This window comes from Vigna radiata, chromosome 5 (genome assembly GCF_000741045.1).
Source record: "Vigna radiata var. radiata cultivar VC1973A chromosome 5, Vradiata_ver6, whole genome shotgun sequence".
Taxonomy (NCBI): domain Eukaryota; kingdom Viridiplantae; phylum Streptophyta; class Magnoliopsida; order Fabales; family Fabaceae; genus Vigna; species Vigna radiata.
In genome coordinates this window covers 14559594-14580278 of record NC_028355.1, presented here as the reverse complement: position 1 = coordinate 14580278, position 20685 = coordinate 14559594, and the positions used below count along the sequence as shown (strand labels likewise).

General features: G+C 34.4%; 2 protein-coding genes across 3 annotated transcripts; both read right to left on the bottom strand.

The window, feature by feature from the left end:
• Positions 1-846: 846 nt before the first annotated feature.
• LOC106762255 (14-3-3-like protein) lies at positions 847-3108 on the bottom strand. 2 transcript variants are annotated; one of them, XM_014646049.2, is made up of 5 exons: positions 2464-3108; positions 1987-2109; positions 1339-1455; positions 1200-1249; positions 930-1143 (listed from the first exon to the last, which is right to left on the bottom strand). In XM_014646049.2, the coding sequence occupies exons 1-5, from the start codon at positions 2947-2949 to the stop codon at positions 1011-1013; spliced, it is 909 nt and encodes a 302-aa protein (XP_014501535.1). In that variant the 5' UTR covers positions 2950-3108; the 3' UTR covers positions 930-1010. The 2 variants fall into 2 exon arrangements, with proteins under 2 accessions (XP_014501534.1, XP_014501535.1); XM_014646048.2 differs by having other exon boundaries at positions 847-1249; positions 2464-3092.
• Positions 3109-9320: 6212 nt separating this feature from the next.
• LOC106762374 (F-box protein At1g78280) lies at positions 9321-20398 on the bottom strand. Its single transcript, XM_014646252.2, has 16 exons — positions 20166-20398; positions 19763-19873; positions 19588-19643; positions 19317-19459; positions 18597-18794; positions 18265-18464; positions 15407-15506; positions 14413-14988; positions 14201-14323; positions 12621-12701; positions 12208-12539; positions 11852-12109; positions 11461-11527; positions 11150-11357; positions 10331-10499; positions 9321-9627 (listed from the first exon to the last, which is right to left on the bottom strand). Exons 1-16 carry the CDS (start codon positions 20291-20293, stop codon positions 9489-9491), a joined length of 2889 nt encoding a protein of 962 aa, XP_014501738.1. The 5' UTR covers positions 20294-20398; the 3' UTR covers positions 9321-9488.
• Positions 20399-20685: the final 287 nt, after the last annotated feature.

The following is a 20685-nucleotide window of genomic DNA, read 5'->3' as shown; positions in this document are numbered from 1 at the left end:
TGCAGGTTAATGAAGACTATTGAGGAGGCTGACTGGATGACGCTTCTCACATTGGAGGTTGAAGCTTTGTGGTTATAATACCAATGACATGATGTTTTGGTAACACGAAGATTGTGTGGTTGCTATGAACATTACTGGTTTATGCTCGAGAAACATGATAGATTAGGGTTTTGGGCGAATGGATGGTAGTGCGTGATGGAGGATGGCATAATAAAAAATACACTTGCAAAAAATATAAATCCACCCTAATTAAAGTGTCCACGTCAATAGTTAAATGATATGTCATTCACTTATTGCATAGTTGGACATTTGACCGTTAATGGTTAATGATTTAAACAATAATTACAAAAATGACTAAATTGAACATAAATTACAATGTTTAAGACCACATTGAACAATTTAGAAAAATTAGAACCATTTCGAACCAAGATCACAAAAATTGAGACAAAATGGTATTAAACCTTAAAAAAAATAAAAGTTTAACATGATATATGTAAATCCATGATTTCAACCATTTCTATAAAAAATGTTAAAAAAGTAATAAGAATAGTTACTATCAACTATTTTTATTTGTCTAAGTTTGGAAAACACCAACTAAACATTAAATGATTCAATTTTGATAAAAATCACAATTATACAACTTCTACTTTATGAATCTTCCTATTTTGTAATATTTCATAAACATTAAGAAAAAACCAAAGTATTAGAAAACATTGCTAGAATTGTTAAAAAAAAATACAAATCAACAACCATTCTTCCAATACCATAATTAGAAATTAAAAATTCAATGCACAAATATAAGGGTCAAGGTCTTAAGCGTAGAAAATACGGGCAGAAGTTTTGTAGTGATCTCGAACAACAGACCTTCTATTTCAGAGAATGAAATGTACAATCCTTAGAATAGTTAAACGTACAAAACCATAAACCAATTCCAACAAAACACATCAAGTTGACTAGATAGAAGAGAATCTTAAAATTCCAATTCCGTAAAATAAAAAACTTCAGCGTCCTTAATAAAATAGGCAATTTGGAAAACACTTGAAAATGGAAGGACAAACTAAAACGGCCCAGTACATCCACAATTCATAACAGACATGAATGCCTAAAATTCCAGCACCAAAGATATAAGCAACAAACACCTCCCTTCAAAAAGATATAGAGGAGAAGTTCAATTCTAATTAGCAGTAAAAGATCTCTACTGATCATCCTGTTTCGGTGCTGCTTCTTTAATTTCATCTGCTCCATCATCCTGAAAGCACAGTAAATTTCATCAATAAGTTGTTGATAAGAAAATGAAAAAAACGCGATGGACGAACTTAGGTAAACTAAAATCAATACCTGCATGTCCGAGGTCCAAAGGGTGAGGTTATCACGAAGCAGTTGCATGATCAAAGTGCTATCCTTGTATGACTCCTCTCCCAGTGTATCCAATTCAGCAATCGCTTCATCAAAAGCCTAGTGCATATGAAAAGGATATAGATTCTAGTATGAGTTCGAAATATGCCATCAAAACAGAACATCTCACAGTAAAGTTGTGCTCTTGCAACTGGTTTTAGAAAACTTTCAAAACAGAGACTAAAAATAATATAGTCCATGGTAATACTCAGGTCGGGTAACCCATCTATATAGTATCCAGATAAAGTAGTCAAGTGTTGATAGATTGTTGTGAGCTAGCTATAATTTTTAGACTCCCAAATTTCATTGTGAAATCCAATAAACATTTGACAACTCATTCTAGCTACAGGTACAAAGAAAAGTCCATGTTCCATATTTAGACGCTAGAATCCAACAAGTAACATCATTGTTGCTTCAACATTAAAGAGTTACAATTTGGACTTGACATAATTATTAACGGACAATAATAGCTGCAGACTTAACTGCAGGGGGCCCAATTCCATCATTTTCCCCGGAAAACATCGAAAACTCTGCTCAAATATAGTAACCACAAACATATATACAAAGGCCATTATATTCTCTAAATCTAACCTGTTTTGCAAGGTTGCAGGCGCGATCAGGAGAGTTAAGGATTTCATAGTAAAATACGGAGAAGTTCAGAGCAAGGCCGAGCCTAATTGGATGAGTTGGAGGCAGTTCGGCATTTGCAATGTCCTACAAAACAACGAAACACGTTTATACTTCAAAACAATAAATGAAAAGATAGAATAAAAAAACCTACAACGAAAATCGTTCAATTCAAATTGTTCAGAATTCAAACTCACAGATATTTCATATGAAGTTGCAAAAGATTAGCAGTTAAAACTAATATTAGCGAAAACATTTAAAACGAATCATGCTTTTAACCGCTCCAAAAAATCGTACCGACTAAATCGTGCAGATTTCAAAGATAGGTTAACAAAAATCATAAAATTACAAGTCATAAACGCAAGTTTAGATAATAAATCGAATAGATCTGAATCACGAAATCAGTAAAAAAAGAAATGGAAAGGGAAAAAAAGGGCGAACCTGAGCCGATTTGTATGCAGCGAGAGTGCTCTCAGCAGCCTCCTTGCGCTCAGCGCCGGTCTTGAACTCGGCGAGGTACCTGTGGTAATCGCCCTTCATCTTGAGGTAGAAGACCTTAGAATCGCCGGAGGAAGCCGAGGGAATAAGGCGAGAGTCGAGGAGCTTGAGAATACCGTCGCAGATGTTGGAGAGCTCAGACTCGATCTTGGATCGGTAGTCGCGGATGACGGTGACGTGATCCTCGTTGCCGCGGCTCTCTTCCTTCTGCTCGATCGAGGAGATTATGCGCCACGAGGCGCGACGCGCTCCGATCACGTTCTTGTAGGCTACGGAGAGGAGATTCCTCTCCTCGACGTTGAGTTCCTCGTTGTCTGCGGCAGCGGACACCTTCTCCATGAACTCCACCATTTCTTCGTAGCGCTCGGCCTGCTCAGCGAGCTTCGCCATGTACACGTTCTCTTCGCGAGGCGTAGGAGCGGCCGCCATTGTCGAATCCTGGAGAGAGAGCGAGATCTGGTAAGGGATTGAAGAGAGACAGAGACAGAGAGGAGGGAGGAAACGATGAGGGAGACGGAGATCGACGAAAGGGAAAGGGTGGTTTTGAGGGTAATGTGTCCGATAATTGCGTTTTGAGAAGCGTGGGTGGGGTCGTTTTGGCGATAGAATATGGACCGTTGGATGAGGGATTTTTATTTGGAAATAATTTTAATATCTGAAAATTGGAAATTATCGTTGTTGTAATTTAAAATTTAAATTCAAAAATAAGGAAAAAGAGACAGCTGTCATTGACAGGGGTTTTGATACTCTGTGTTGTTGTTGTTTGGCGAAAAGGTTGGTGAGTCTCTCTCTCTCTCTCTCTCTCACGCACACTCTGGCATTTACGAATCTCCCTCTTTTTAATTCAATCTACGACCAGGAATAATATTCGTTTTCGTTGGTTTCAAAAGTTTCAACTTTGAATGAATTGAACATTCAAAATTTCAATTATGGCTAATAGGGAAAGGAAAAGGAATGGGCTGGGTTGGTTGGTAATGGGCCCATTTCAATATTGGATTCGACTAGGCCCTTAAAAGTGCTTTTCACTGTAACTTTTCTTATTCTTTTTATTTCTTCGGTCCTTGTTAATTAAGAATCAACAAAGTGATAGGTCACCTCACCCAACCTTCTTTGCGGTCGGTCTTTACTTAATAAAGCTAGCTACACAATTTCCATATAAAACATTATGTCACCCTACTAACCTCTTTCGTATCAATCATAAAATCATATTATATAATGTTGTAATTCAATGTGTTGTTGACTAATAAGCCTCTGATGGTAAAAGCATCGAAGCCTTGCAGGCTTCATGAGAAGGAGATTTCCAACTGTTGGACCCGACGAGAAGTTAATGAATAAGTACCGTATGAAGTCAACTGCTAAAATTATTTACTACTTCTCAAAGGTTAATGTTTGGAGAATTATGGTGTTGGACCTTCTCAAAGGCCAATTAATAAACCTTCTTAAATGTGGCCAACCTAAAATAAAACTAAAATTACACTCATACCAAAGCTATTCAACTATTCCTATTTAATTAACAAACTGGTAAGAAAGTTACCTAATTAGCCCTATTTAATTTTTCAGCATGTATCCATTTTATTGGTTATGTGAACTTTTCTTGTTATTTGTATAGATGATATATACTTGATCAAACACATTTATAAGAAGAGTTGAAGTCATTTATGAAGATGATCTAAGTTCTATCTTTTGGATCACCTTTGGAGTTATCATGGAACATAGTTTGGAGTAGTATAAGTTTCTTTAGGCTATATATTTTGGTCAAGTAGTGTAAGTTTCTTTAGGTCATGTATTTTGACTAAGTAAGTAAGCTTGTTTAAGATTTATATTAAGGTCTAATTAGTATAGGGTTTTTCTTAAGCTAGACTTCTAAACAATGTGGAAAGTAGGTGTCATGTGTCATACTTTTATTGGAGAGGATTTAGGTTTAGTAATAATGGTCACATAACACTCTAGGAGTGGAAATGATTGTATTTTATGAATGACCACATGTCCTTCCCTCGTTAGATTGACCATACTACTCATCTTAAAATCAAGACTAAAACAACTTATAAGACTCTTCTTTAAGCCTTGTTCACTTAAGTGGATTTGGGAGAGAGTAATTGAAAGGATTCGAAGGTAATTTGTTGTTGTTGTTTATTTGAATAGATTTAGAGCTAAGCGAGAGTATATTTGAAAGTAAAATTTGTGAGAACTAGTGTAGGATTTAATTTATGTGACAGATTAAAAAAATTTACTTCCAAATTCACTCTCACTTACCTCCAAATCTATTCAAATAAACAACAAAAAAATGTATCATCAATTCCTCTTAAATCCTCTCAATTACTCTCCCTCAAATCCACTCAAGTGAACAAAGCCTTAATCACCTTCCTCTTTGAGTTGACCTAACCTTTCTTAAAGCCTTCAAACATCACACCACCACCATTTAACCATCATATGACCACGAGCTTCTAGCCTCACGAACACTATAAATTTTGCATTTTTAGTTTCTATCATTGATTGTCCACCACATTTTCATACCATATATCTTCAAGGAACCATCTCAGTTATATTCTTTTAGTTTTGATCCAACCTAACTAAGGAAGTTGTTATCGCATATTGTTTGTCTTTATTTTTTAAATTATTTTGAAATTGAAATCCCTTCCAATGTTGCCATAAAGCCATCTTCTTAGGTTCCCTTCTCTCTCCAAATGTTCATTACATGGACGACGAAAATGAGACCCGCGTTGTTGGTCTCAATGATGGATATGTGTTGATCTCTTCCCTCTTCCTGCTCAGGTGTAAATATTCTGCGGTCAAATTATTTTTAATCCTTCAAGTTTTATTTTCAGATGCATTTTTTCTTTTTTTGGTTTTTTCAACTGCTTCAAGATTTGCTCTTTGGTGGTTGTTGTACATTAACAAGCTATGGTTTTGGGATTCAGATTTTCTACTGCTTCAATATTAAAATTATACTATTTATTTTTAACTAATTTGGTATAAAAAATAAATACCCATAATTAGCTATTTAATTTTTTTCATACTAATAAACTCTTTATTTAAATAATATATTTATAACTATACATAAATATTTATACCTTAATATTTAGATAATTATGCCTAAATATAATTACTTAAATACAAAATGTCATACCCCTTAAATTTCCCTGCTAGTGATGTCACGTCAGTTAAAAACCCCATTTATGGGAAGTCCAAGCTGTCACGTCCATTTAATTTCTCGTCTATTGAAATCTGTGTGGCAGCAGGGAGAGTGGGAATTTTCAGAAAGTGGAAGACAGGTGGCAGGCAGGGAGTGGACCGCTTGGTTTTTGGAGGTTGTATTTAAAATGGGATTTCAAAAACTGACGCCACTTCTGCATGCAACCCTTCTTCTTCAGATTTCTAGAACCATAATTTTCTCCTCCTTCTCTCTAAAACTCTCCACCTTTTCTCTAAAATTTCTCACCATTTTTCTTCTACGATCATCAATCCATTTCAGATTAAGTTTTCTCGGTGACAAGCTCTTTTAGTTGCACCGATCAATTTTCCATTTGAACTGGTAAGATCAAATCTCCTTTGTCATTTGAAATTCTTCATCTTCCTTGCATGCAAGAACCTTTTCAGCTTGCATGTGTTTGTTAATTCGCTCTCTGAACCCGTTTTTGTGTGTTTGATTCTATGGGGAATGCTTTTCACCGATCAGACCTTGGAATTAGAGGTAAGGGAAGCTTATAGAATTTAATTATGAATATCTCTTATGCATTGTTGGATGATTGTATAATATATGATTGATGATTATGGTTGATTGTTGAAGTACTATATGCTATTTTGTGTGATATCTGGTATGAAAACTTGGTAGTAGTAGAATTAGTAGTAACTCTGTTGAACTTGGTAAAATTCTATAACTGTAACCGAGAGTCATTAGGACCGTTCGATTTTCCCCAATACGTTCGATCTTGGCTGAATTGTCTCTGTAGGGAAATTGTTTGATGATCGATCGGTCTTATAAAAGCTTATATTGATTCTTTTACTACTTTGTTTAGTCTAACCATTCCAAACAAGTTAAGAAAGTTTCATTTGTGATTTTACTATATATATATATCATTTGTTTAAAATGTTCAGTCCTAAACTGAGCGTTTGGTCTTATATTAATAATATTCATTTTTGGGTGGTTGGTTTTGAACTGACATTCAGTTTTGAAGTGCTCGGTCATAGACTAGCATTTCGGTCAGTTAAAGTGCTCGGTCTTAGACTAGCACTTAGTCTTGAAGTACTCGGATTTAAAGTGTTCGGTCATAGACTGAGCGCTCGGTCATAGACTAAGCACTCGACGTTGTATTAATAATATTCTTTTAAAGAGTGTTCGTTTTGTATTGACACTTGGTCATACAGAGAGTGGTCGATCTTGTACTGGCACTCGCTTATACTCATAATAGGTCTCTTGAAGAGTGTTTGGTTTTATACTAGCGCTCGGTTTCTTAAAGAGTGTTCAGTCCCGTACTAACACTCGGTTTCTTGAAGAGAATTTCCTCCTACTATAAAGTGTTTGGCCTAAGCCCTAAGTGCTCGGTCAAATCTTATAAGTGTTCGGTCTAAGCTCAAAGTGCTTAGCCTAAGGTACAAGTATTTTGTCTAATTATTTAGTATTTGGCTCCATCTCAATTGTGATCGGTATTATATGGTATTTGGTTCCAACTGGAGTTATCTTGTTATTTGATCGTTCGGTCATAATTCTTGAGCTGATGGTATCCTTACCGTTCGACCATAGTCATACATATACATATATAGGAAGTCTTCTCCCATTCGGTATCGGATAAAGGTTTTATAGTCTTTTCTCCTCAGTCTTGTTCCAAAGTGGGAATGGTGTTTTTGTTTGTATGATATTACTTAAAGATGTTATGAATAATGAAGTATGATGTTATAAACATATGTTGCGATGATTCTAATGAAATATGAATGTACGAAATGGCAATTGTGATTTGGACATTAAGAGAATTCCAAGGAGGAATGTCTCAGCGAGTGGTTGGTTGAGATGTGGTAATCGTACGAACATGGTCAGCTTTGTAGTGGACGTTCATCCTGACATTTCAATGGTCACCAAGTCTCAAGTAGAGAATGGTGGCGCATGTGGTGGGAATAGCAGGAGGCCTGGTCGGGTTAGGCTTGGGGTTCCAACTAACAAACTAAACTCATGTGTAGGCTTGGGGTTCCAACTACAATGAGGGATGAAGGGCTAACCCCGTGTGGCGGTTTGGGTTTCCAACTATGGTATTCGGGTTGTTCCAATTTACCTTTCCACGGGTGCAAGGACGATCGTAGCTACATGATTCATACAGTCCGGACAGTCAGTGTTGAGTGGTCGGTTATTATGATTTATATGTTCGGTTTTTTATTATTATACTTATATGATGATTGTATGATTGAAATATTGTTTGTGATTATTCAATTGATATGCTTAAATGTAATGTTGGAGTTGATTAATTAAATTACATAAGCTTACCCTTATTTTTCCTGTCATGTCTGTATTACCCGTTCGGTAATTGCCTGTTCGGTCGTTCTCTTCACTGCAATGATCATCCAATGGATGTGAGCAGAAGGCTAGGTGGTCTTTATGGAAGAAGTGCTGGAGGAAGAAACTCAGTGGTGTAGTTATGACCGTTCGGTTCGCACGTGCTAGTGTATGACCATTCAGCTGGTATGGCCTCTTTACTAACTGTTCGGTTAGTAGTCTCCTTTGTAGAACCGTTCGGTTCACTTGTAACCCTTTTTCTCATGGTTTTAATATTCTCTATAGAATTATGTTTTAATAGTTTTTCCTAGGCAACTGATATGTAATATTATGATATGTATATATTCTATGATATGGTTTATACTATATTTTTGGAATGTTACACAAAATTTATAAATAAAAAAAAAATAGTCAAGTTTCTTTTTATAAAGAGATAGTGTCTCTATAAACTATTATTTTTTATTTCTATGTCTTTTTTTATATTTTTTTATCACCATTTTCATTTTTTTAAGATCGAAATTCACCATAAAAATCCTAAAATAAATTAACTATGTCCCATCAAAATTTCTATCGATTTTTTTTTATTTGAGTCATTTTGAAAATTTAACATGTATTGAGTGAGTGATGCTTACACACCAATTTTTTTAGTTTAATATGAATTTATTTGTCTAATATTGAAAAGACACGTTCAGAATGTTGATCTGATTTTTTATTTTTATTTTTTGTATATTAATTGTATCTCGTATAAGTAAAGGTTTATAGAACTTAGGGGAGTTAGTTTTTTTTTTTTTATGAATATTATGAGTTAAATGGCCTATTATAAATATATAATGTGGTTGTTGCAAATGATTTGAGTTGAGGAAATGGATGATGGCATTTTTTAGCATCGAATATTAAAATAGAAGTTTTGAACTATAAGGCTTTTGTGATTGGTTAAGGAATTAGGCTTGGTATATCAATTTAGTAAAATTGATTCCTTAGAACATATAGTTAGCTAAGTATATATAGGTGATGTAATGAAAAGTAGATAAAGTTAGTTCAATTAAATTTTTTTATATATCTGTTAAAATTTTCTAATATTATGTATATTTATTAGGTAAGTCACTGACTTACTCAACAAAATTCAAGATTTTTAGATTGAGAGAGGCAACTAGTTTTGTTCACTGGACGGATCATTATAATATAACTATAGATTTTGATTGTTGGAGGAGTAAATTACTCATTGAGCAAAATTCATTTTATAAAAATCCAGAGAACTGAAAATCATTGATCATTGGATGATTATAGTCTTATTGGACATTCATGGTTGCATCAAGTATAGTCGAAGGGGAACTTTACTATAAATTATCAAACAAAATGTAATCAATAAAAAAGCTCATTTACGGGTACAGAATATAGTACAGGAGAAGTTGAATATTTATCATCACTATCACTGAGCTCCTACGTACTACATTCGGTTCCAAAAATATTTAAAGGCTGCCAATGGTCACGGAAAGCCTTTGTAATTGTTCAGTTCCCCCCACACTGCCAGCTCAACTTCTTCCCATGACTGTGCTGACCTCAGTTCTTCCCATATGCTAAAAAGAGCTCCCAATACATTGTCATCATGCAAGATACAATAACACCTACAATTTCAACAAAATGAATAGAACCCAACCAGCTACTTCAACAATTGCTAAATGTATTAAATCCACCCACAAACTAAACCATTTTTCTTTGTGAAAAACATAACCCTTATTCAATAGGTAGAATAGAAAATACGGGATAATAATTCATTAAAATTAAAATAATTCAATGCCCCTAACTGTTAACAAAATCCTTAAAACAATCGTATCATTGTTTGAATTATTAGACAATTCAAACCGAAAACTAAAGTCATTTCATTTCCATTCCACTGATCCAAACATAACGTTATGCTTTTGATAATTGACCACAAGAAAAGCGTTTAGGACAAAGTCGTCATCTATGGCTTCCACAACTCTATTTGCGACTAACAAATTTACAATTACCAATTTATCAACAAGTGTTTTTGTTTTAAACTGCTGTTAGTTTCAATTAACTATGTAAAATGCCTTTCAAAAGAGTTAAATACATAACTATTCTAATGAAATATCCTAAAATTCATTACGCAATGTCAATAATTATTAATGGTATAATTAGTACTAAAAAATCCATCTTGACTGGGTAAGGCTATCCATAAGGGAGCGTGACTGATTTCATTGACTATAGGTAGACAATTTCACATTTCTATATAAATTTGTTCGTATAAATTGAAATAAACGTTCATAAGAGATTAATTATGTAAGAATTATGGAGACCGTTACTTACATGGCAAGATATGAAAGTCGGCCAAACTTTTGATCACCCTCTGTTGACTCCCACCTTGATACCTCACGAACAAAAGGAAGTTTGTAACTTTCTAAAAACTGCTTAAGGAGACGTGAATCACCTCTAAACACATCTAAATAAATTGGTATCAAGTCAACAAGAGGATCACCTGCAAATGGAAAAAAAAAAAAAAAAAAAACAGAAATAACATCAGAATATATTTACCGCAGTATTACTTTCGAACACATCTGCCTGGCGTTAAAGAGTTGATGTACAAATGATGAGCCCATCATAAATAGTCGTAAACTTAATTATAAATATATTAGACAGATTAATAATAAGAGGAAGGTAGAATAAGAACTAAAAACCATACTAACTGGGTAATGGCAGAAAATTGTGAAAACAGACAAAAAGGAAGCGGCAGTCCTCCGAAAGTAATGAAGAATGAAACATAATATGAAAACACAAAATATTTCGGGAAATTGTTACAACGATAACAACTTTAGAACAACAAATTCTTAGGGAGAAAGCTAAAATCATGATGATTACATTTTTGTAGGAGAACATGCCTTAGCCTGAAAACGGTAAAAGTAGTAGAAATGAAGTCATAAATAAATGAAAAATAAATACTACTTGGGTGTTAATAACATGTATTTGTTCGTGTATATCACAGAAAACACATCAGTTCAACTGTACAGATTAAAAAAATATTCTTTTAGATTATGAAAGTACTTAAAAAATTATGATGCAATATGATCACAACGTTCCAATATAAGTTCGATACAAATTTCTTGGATGTAGGAAAGCAGAAGTACTGACCTATTGAAAGATCACTAAAGTCAAGAATGTGACTAGGACACCATGATTTTACTTCATGATTACTCAACAAACCATTGTCCAGCATGGTGCTACCTTCATTATTCCCAGCAGGGGTAGAGCAAACCAATGATGGTTTCATGTAAATGTTATCGTCCATAATGTCCGTGTGTATCCAGGAGCAAGGTTTACAAGCATAGTTTCCAAACTTCTGAAGTCCAATAAAAGTTACATAGATTATAGAAACAAATCAACTCTGGCATATCCACACAAAAAAGTTGATATCAAAATGTGAATTTGAATTTAGAAAAAACCTCAGCAAAATCAGGTGGAATATATTCATCAATCTTCTCAATGAGTTTGCTAGGAATTGGATCACCCCTACAAAATAGAGACTAGTATGTTACAGAAGAACATGGGTAGGCAAAACAAAAAAATAAAACATAATAATACATGAATAAAGTTCAAAATAAGGATTGAGTCAAAAGAAAGCTTTAAATAGTTGTTAAACACCGCTACTGAAATTGGCAGTTTTCCTATCTATAAGAACTCCTTTTCAACTTCGAAGTGTTTGGTAGGCTATTAAATTTTCATTCCTATGCATAAAAATTTATGTTTTCCCCTTGGAGCATTTCTTACATATATCAACTAATTCAAACCATATTGTTTAACAGGAAGTCATGGGCCAAAAGGGGCAAATTGTACCACTTGGTCAAACGGCTTGACACATCTTTCCTCATCTTTGCTAAGGTTCTGGTGAAGAGCCACCATTCTGCTGTAACATTTGATTTACTGTTAACAGTTGCAATATAACCATTAGCCTCAACCAAGCTTAATTCATGATCAATATCAGAGAAAGATGAGATATTTGGAGGCGGATATGACAAAAGATGAAGATAATGCAGTTGCTCCCCCAAGAATGAGGCCAAGTTTGTTGTATCTTCCCATGTCAGTTTATCTCTTCTGCATAAAACTAAATACATAAGATACAGAGAATTATGTTTCTTCAAGAAATAAGAAACTAGAATTGCTACTAATTAACACTAAATGACATGACTTACAATTCTGCAAACATATTCCCTGCACATCGTTTTGTTATCACATATGGCCATATGTTTGAGTTACCAGCTAAGCTACCTGATTCATTCACAGGCATCCCAGCATTCCTATACTCTAACTGTTTCCTGCCCCACACCCCAAATGAGAAATCATCAACACTGCATTTCCTACTGGTGATATTGTTTTTCACAATGATATCAGGTACACCTTTTCCATCCCAACTTAAATTGGTACAAGATCCATTTTCAAGATAAATAATTCCGCTGGCCAAAACATCAGGTATATGTTTACTAAGCGGAGAGTTGGCTTCATGCAACCGACTCTGAAACTCTAGCTGTAAAATATACAGAAAAAAAAATTTTAAATTAGATATACGTACAACATAACCAATGGAAACAGAATGCCAATAAAGTACCTCTGTGCCTAAACCATAAAGTGAAGCTTCCAGTCCTCCTTCAACAAAAATCTTAACAACAGTGTTTCCCACTAAATAAACCTGGTTAGATAACGGAGATATTCCCAGTCAGAAAGCTATTATATACTCCAAAATTACTGTTAAAAATTGAATGATCACACCAGAAATCATTCTCATGCCATAAAACTACAGAATATTAGGATGCTTGTGAGTTCTTTTTTAGTTTTAAACAAAACAACGTGCTTGGCTAAAACGAAGTTGAATTGGTTTTTAATTCAATTTCGAAACACTTTGACATCAATTTTTAAAACAATAAAGGAAATAACTTCTAGCCATGAAAATAAATATAACTCTTCCATTTCTCCCAAAAGACCCAACATCACTACCACCTCCCACCACAACACCAGACAATGACCATCACAGCCACTGCCACCACTATTATTATAATCATTGCCACTAATACCATCACTTGCTGTGGCCTACATGATCATTGTCACTACTAGCCAGAAAAAAACATTGTATTGTCACCACCACCATTATTTTTGTTGTTGCTACCGGCACTGCTACAACCAATATAGTATAGCCACCACCATTTCATCACCAAAAGTCCACAGCTACAAGACCACCCCACTACTGACTCAACAATCGTTTATATTACCCAAAGTGCATGAATTAGGAATTAGAGAATGGTTTTCTATTAGAATTTGAAATAAAACAACACAAAATATGGAGACTAAAAACATAAAACTGGATGTTTTTAAATTTTTAAAATTAACAAAACTCAACTGACAACCATACCAAATAGGGCCTTAATAAACAAAGTTAAATAATATATTTGTATATTTATAGCAGTTCAAGAACCATAGGACAATATTCAGGATCACAATAGGGAAAACTACGACACAAACTTAGAAACATGGTGAAAAGATCAACAACCAAAATATCATTTGATCTGGTTCTTTATTGGTTTTCTTCTTTGCCTAAAAGTGACAAGCTATTCACATATCGCTGAGGCTAGGTGCTGGTCCTTGCCTCTTGAAGATACCTTCTCCAGTGCCTAGTGGAGAACCTCATTAGGTGCCAAAAAACAACTAAAAAATCTGTTTGTTTTTTCCTCAGATGGCAATCATGGCAGAAAAAACCGACCCAAAATAAGTAACTTAAGGCAGAATAAATAAAAGAACCCAAAACGCCTACAGCAGAACTTGGGATCAATATAGTAGTTCATCAAATATATTTCTATACGACAAGTCAATAGTGGAGGAAGCATATTGAAATGTGATTTTGTTCCATATGTTTCAACTGAGTATTAACTTCAAAGATTTGGACAAGGAATGAAATAATATGCTTAATATTTCAGTAAAGTCCAATCATTTCAATAGAATAAATAAAACCTTTATGGACTCCACTAAAATCTACAATTGTTCCAAGGCCATGGTGGGTTATTTTCAATTTATCAATTTTATTGTTACACTACGGAGCAAATATTTTTATTGAAGCCCAAGAATACTTATTGTGTTTCAATCTTCGAGAAAATACAAGTTAAAATTATTAAAAGAAATAAGAAAAAAGAAACTCACAGGATTGCTACCGGTACCAACTGGAAGCCTTTCATCGTCAGTGGGAGGGGGCAAATTATGGAAGGCACAAATTTTTGATAGGCATTCTAACCACTTGTTGGCATTTAGTGCAATACATGCTCCCTAGACATATATAAATGGAAAAAGGTCATAAAATCTGATAATGTTACAGTGTGAGCTGAAAGAATGCATAACTGTAGGAAGAAAATAACCTTCCATATTAGCTCTCTTAATTTTGGTTTTTGAATCCAGAGCTTGGATAGCCATTCTCTTAGTTCTCGCTGACCAATGCTGTTTCCTGAGCTCCACAAGGAACTGTAGTGGTCTCTGTCTTTATCCAAAAACATGGATAAGAAGTTTATATCATAGGAAAATCCATCTTTCCATAAATTGTAGCTTCTAGATACACCATTTATGGCTCTTTTGTTATATATACCATCAGCATCTTTCTGAATTTTGGCTCTTTTCTCTTTCCTTGACAAATCATTGTAACTTGAGTTATTTTCATTACATGGTATGTTCTGTCTGACATTTTCATAACTATCTTCATCAAGAGCCAGTAACCCAACACGGCAAACTCCTTTATGATGATAACCAGGTGCCATATCCAAACATACAAATTCGAAATTGTTGGAATTCACAAAATTCTGCGTGACAGCAATAGTTGTTTCCAAATTTAGCACACAGTGCCACCATCCACTTGGAACATAAATTGTTTCTCCAGGTAGCTGTGTACACTCAATTGGCTTGTCCTCGTCAGCAAGAAGAGGATAAAAGTCTAGCCACCACTGTAAACAAACAAATACGTGACTAACAATAATAACCACATTGTTAGGAAAATGCTTCAAGACTGAAACATGTCCACATTCAGCTTATGTTGCTTCTACTTGTTGCTAAGTAGACATAAGGCATCAGTTATTTTCATTTTAATCTGTTTTGCTCTTCCCGTGTGAGTTCATGATTTATTCTTAAGACCATGTTGTTAGTGAGTAGTTATTCTTTAAGCTTTATGAATTGTAATCTTTCTAGAGTGAAAAAACTGAGTTTGATCTTCTTATACATATGTATTGTTCTCTTTGGAATACTCTGATTTTCTTTTCACTTAAATAATTACAACACGCATCAACAGATCGGCACAAAAAGTTTCTACTATGGTTCACCACTAAAAAGAGGATATATACCACTATAATTACAACATTGTAGTACCTGCAGTGATGATGGAGTCTCAACATTGACATCACCGTCTTCTTCATTAACATGAACAGTCACACCCAAAGGCACTTTTCCTGGCGGATATAATGCCCACCTATCAAATGTACGTGAAACATTACCACTTCAACATTAGTTATCTGGAACATAATCAAGAACTAACACAGAAAACCTAAGCACCAAATCAAATAAAACTTGTGTAATCTGTTACTGAATCAATAAAGAACAAGAATTCTAATTTTTGTTAAATAATCGAGCCCATACCAGATCAACATTTTCCTTATGCTTTGCTATGACATTTACTTACTGATTGCTTGGTTCAGTTTATTTAGAAAAATAAATGCTTATTTTTGCCAACATGCTCAAAAGTTTTGAAAAATAAGCAATTATTTTTCTAGATTTAAGTTGTACCAAACGTGCTAATAGTAATCCATTGACTCTCATGTTCAGAAGGATATCTACCAACAGCCCCCTTTCCCAACAAATATGCACACACACATGGGTGCCAAGTGGGGGGTGGTTTGCAGGGGGGAGAGTGATAGGATATACTACGTGCAGGATAGAAGGAAACAAATTAGGAATTAGTTGTTAGTTGGGTTGTTAGGTTGAGAGAGTCTTTCTTTATATAGTGGGGAGGGGGTCTTTGTAGGCAGAAAATGTTTTTGGTTTTAGAGAATTGTTGATAGGATCATTACCATCCTGTGTGAAGGGGAAACCCTTTGATTTCTCTTTTCAATTCTGGATTTCTAACTGAGAGGCAGAGAGAATTAGAGAAAGAAAAAAAAAAAAAGAGTAAGGCTTAATTTTAGTTTATACGACATCTACCTATAACATCTAAGACCCATGAGAATGATAAAACTGAAGTGTCTTTAGAGGATATAGGTTTTTTTGTTTTTAGGATTCTTGTTCAACCTTGGTCCATATAAAATTTTAAGAACCTAGTACTAGTAAAATATTAGCTTACATAACAGGAATAATACTCTACGTCTAAAAATGACCAATCTTCTCACAAACTATCTCAGTGCTACTATCTTATTAATTCTTCCATGTATCATTAGTTCAAAAAACATTGAACTATAGTTTAGAATGCAGGAAATGGAGTAACTATTATTTTAAATACTACAATACAGACTAAATAATTTATACTGCTCATAATGCTAAAAAATATAAATAAGTTCACGATCAATAATAAGTTAGTTTATACAGAAATAGCTATCAATTTAAGAGCTGTAAGAACAAAGAAAAGAAGTCCAAAACACAAATTGATGGTGAAATTAAATTAGTACAAAAAGAACCTGATAAATTAAATAAATATTAGTATAATTGAACTGAAGACAAGGGAAAAAAATGTCCTGTAAAGTGTGAAGAAACAAAGGTCAAAATGGGAGTAACCTTTTATGGAATGGTCAGAGAAAAACAGTCTCACATCCATTTATATTTTCAAAATAAATAAAAAAGGCATTCAAAAAGGGAGAGAAGTCATAATTCTACCCAAAAACCTCTAAACAACATTGTTCCATGATGAAGTGTTTAAAGCAGGTATCAAGTGTAGCATGCAAAAATCTATGCTGTTGCAGCTGAACAGTCCGCTATTGGAAACCACTTTTCTATTTCATTCCCATAGCAGCTAGGGTGCCCTCCCCTTCTTATATTATCTTGGGAGGCCTTTTGAATTTTCTTTGAAAATTTTATCTTTTAATTAAATATAGGAAATAATTATTCATATAATAGGAATTAAATGTAATATTAGTGTGTATTAAAAGAGTACTTACTGAGAATTAATATGGAACTCAGAAGGTTTTACCTAATTCATCCTATAAAAAGATGCACTTTCCACTTTGTCATATAATGAGATGATATATATATGAATTCTGACCAAAATTGAGATTTCTCTTTGTGAGAGCATTGTGGAGCTATGAGTTATAAGAACCTCAATTTTGGCCTTATTAGGGTAACATGTAACGGTCAACTCCATGACTTATCACTCACCTTGATAGATTTCTTTAGTCAAGAAATCAAATCTAACACACTTCACAGCGCCCATTCACACAGAAAGAAGAAAACGTATGTGTATTACTTCTGTAATCACGAATACAATGTACACAAACACCACTCTCAAGGGAGCACTCTCCCTCCACAAGAATCAGAAGTCCTGACTATACAAAAGAATATCAAAAGCTAACCCCATACAATAGCCCATAGCCTTCTTATAAGGTTCCCCCTACATGACTAACTGTTAACTGAATTGTTAATGGTCAAACACACTCTTTAACCGCCTAACCACCCTATTAATTTCTCTTCCTCAGCTCGTACACTCTTAACACTCTATCACACCTTCTCATTTATCTTGAGTGTGGCGTCAATATCTTTCTCAAAGTGAACATCAGAATGATCCTTTCTGGTTTCTCATCACCTCCACTATAGCATGCTAATTACTACTATGATTGAAAACCAAATTTGGAACTTGTAAACCAAACAATATCTTTGCTCATAACCATTGAGTAGGAATGCATTAGTAGCTAATAAAAAGTAATATTAATAAGCTGGAGCAATAGCCCATCAGCTTAATGGCACCTAGTTTCTTGAGGAAAAAACAGATGCCAAGTTTAACCCCTAAGAAGTCTCACTACTCACATTTAATCCTTTTTTCCTCATTCCTAGCCTCCACAGTAACTCCAAAAAACAAAAAAGAAAGAATTCTAATAAGCTGGAGGAACCAATTTATCATTTTCAAGGATTAAACTCAGAAATGGACCATGCATATAGCTTCCTCAAGCGCCATTTAAACAGTCACAGACTATGTACTCAGCAAAAATGGAGGCAAAATTTACTGGTCAAGAGGCTTAGATCTTTACCTTTTACGCCCACAAAGAAGAGTATTCCATGCACTGGTAAGAGCTGGATCAACATGCCAAGAGGCACCGGATCTCTCTGGTCCAATTATGAGCCACTTATAGGATGGTCTTTTATCTGTGTCTAAGATATCAAAGAAGTCTTCTTCAAAAAGATGAGGCACACAATAATCCTTCAATAAGCTAGGTGCAGCTTCACCAAACTGAATTAGTGGTAAAAAAAAGTTAAAAGAACTTGCAAACTCTCAAATACTGCAGAACAAGAAATAGGAAAGGAAATAGTGCATGGAGGTGGACTGGTGCATAGTGAAACACAAATATCTCATAATAACCACCTTTTCATCAAAAATATACAAGGGATCTTCATCATGCTGAACTTTTATGTACGAGACATAATCCTTGAATTTCATGGAGATCTTCCGGGCGCCCCGTTGAGAAATTTTAAATGCTACATCTCCGTAGTTTAGCAACAGCTGATCAGTTGTCCATTTATGCCTGGCGGGCCATGTATCAGCCAATCCACTGAGCATAACCTGTATGCGTAATTCATTAAAATTAAATTTTAATAAAAAATAAAAATCAAAATAATTGGAAATTCAAGATTGATAAATTTCAAAATATCTAGAATGCGTAGCATGACCTACAACCAGACTATTATTATCTGCAAAGGACCCTTATTTAGAAAGACAAGGGATTCTCATCTCTCACTTTCCCTCTTACAAGAAAAAAAAAAAAAAAAAAACTGGAGAAAACAATACCACTATTCAAATACTTCAGAGATTAATAGCAAATGTGAATACGTATATAGTTATAAACTAACTAACTAATGTACACCAGTGCTAGAAGGCTCCTATGCAAAGGAGTGGGGGAAGGTTCTTGTACACAAACTCACGCTTGCATATGCAAAGAGTCTGTTTCCATATTAAAACCCAAGACCTTAGTAAGACTGTGAGTGAGTCTAAAGATCAGAAGTTATAAATTAAATTAGAAACACCTCAATTCTCAAGGAATAAAAAATAATAGAGTTCACTGTTAAAATTATTTTATCCCAGTACCGGTTTCTTTGCATCATACTCATTATAGAAGTCCTTCAATGAGATGTCTTTTATTCTTTCCAAATTTCCAGTATCCGCATGAAATGCACCCAATGTGGTATGACAGCGGTATAATCTCCTGTACAAAAATAAAGAGTTGAAGCCTGCAGAGAGGTGAGTATTAGTGGTCTATGGAAAAGTCTTCCATATGATTTTCTCAGAGCAGATAGACTAAATTTCCCAAGAATATAGAAGATACATAAGAGACTGGTAGTGTTGTTAGAACTCTCACCATCAAAATATAAAGGTCCTCTATGGTATTCTTTGTATTTGTCGGGCAGATTCAAACTGCATACAAATGCCCAATTCGAAACAAGTTAAAAACTCTAAACAGAAACTAAAATTAAGTGCCAGAAAAGATAACAATCAGTTTCAGAACGAGCAATTGCATATGAAGAGAGACATACTTATGCAGAACAGTTTTCTTCCAAGAGCCTTTGTATTGCAGCAAACCCGTCGCTTCTTTTAGGCATAGACTCATCCACAGCGGTTCTTCGTTGCATAGTGTGTACATCACACTGCCAAAATTTAATTTGCCCCACTTAGATAAACATTATACCACATGACTCATGAGCTATACGCTTTATTTACCATAACAATGTTGGTCAATGAATCACAGTCACACGAAAAGCAAAACATCAAAAGTACAAATGAATTAAACCACCATGCACAATCCATTTGCATCAAGATTCATACGGAAAACGATATGATAAAGAAGCTGTATCGAAGAGACTTCAATAAGAATAAAAAGTTGTAGGAAAATGATGGAGAAAAATATAAAAGAAAGGGAGTAGTGGTAGAAAGCATTACCTGCTAACACAAGCCACCCGAGCAACATCTCTGGGAGTGAAACGTTCCAAAATCGCGCAGAGGATTTCGTCGGGAAGGACTCGAAGGTCTCCAAGAGCTTCTGTCCTGCGATCTCTCCGAGACTCCATCCAATGTCAAATTCAACTTCAGACAACAAATTGATTAATATCTTTTCTCTTTAAAGCAAAGTATTTATACAATTTCAGTTTATGCAACAAACAAAATACACAAGCACGCGGTAAGAAGAAGAAAAAGAGAAAGAGATTGAAACGCGTTACAAGATTAATTTAACCATTATAATTAAATATTTTTTATTTTTTATTTTTTATTTTATTTTTAAAATGCATAATTTATAGAAAGTTAAATCTTTTTAATAAGATTTCATTCTAGGCTCTGTAATTAGTGATGTTCACTTAGAATAAGATAAGAATAAAACATAATGAAATTATATAAGAGCTTTTAAGAAACTTGTGTGTTACTTTCCGTCATTTCTACGCCACTGTGGGATTTTCTACTCCTC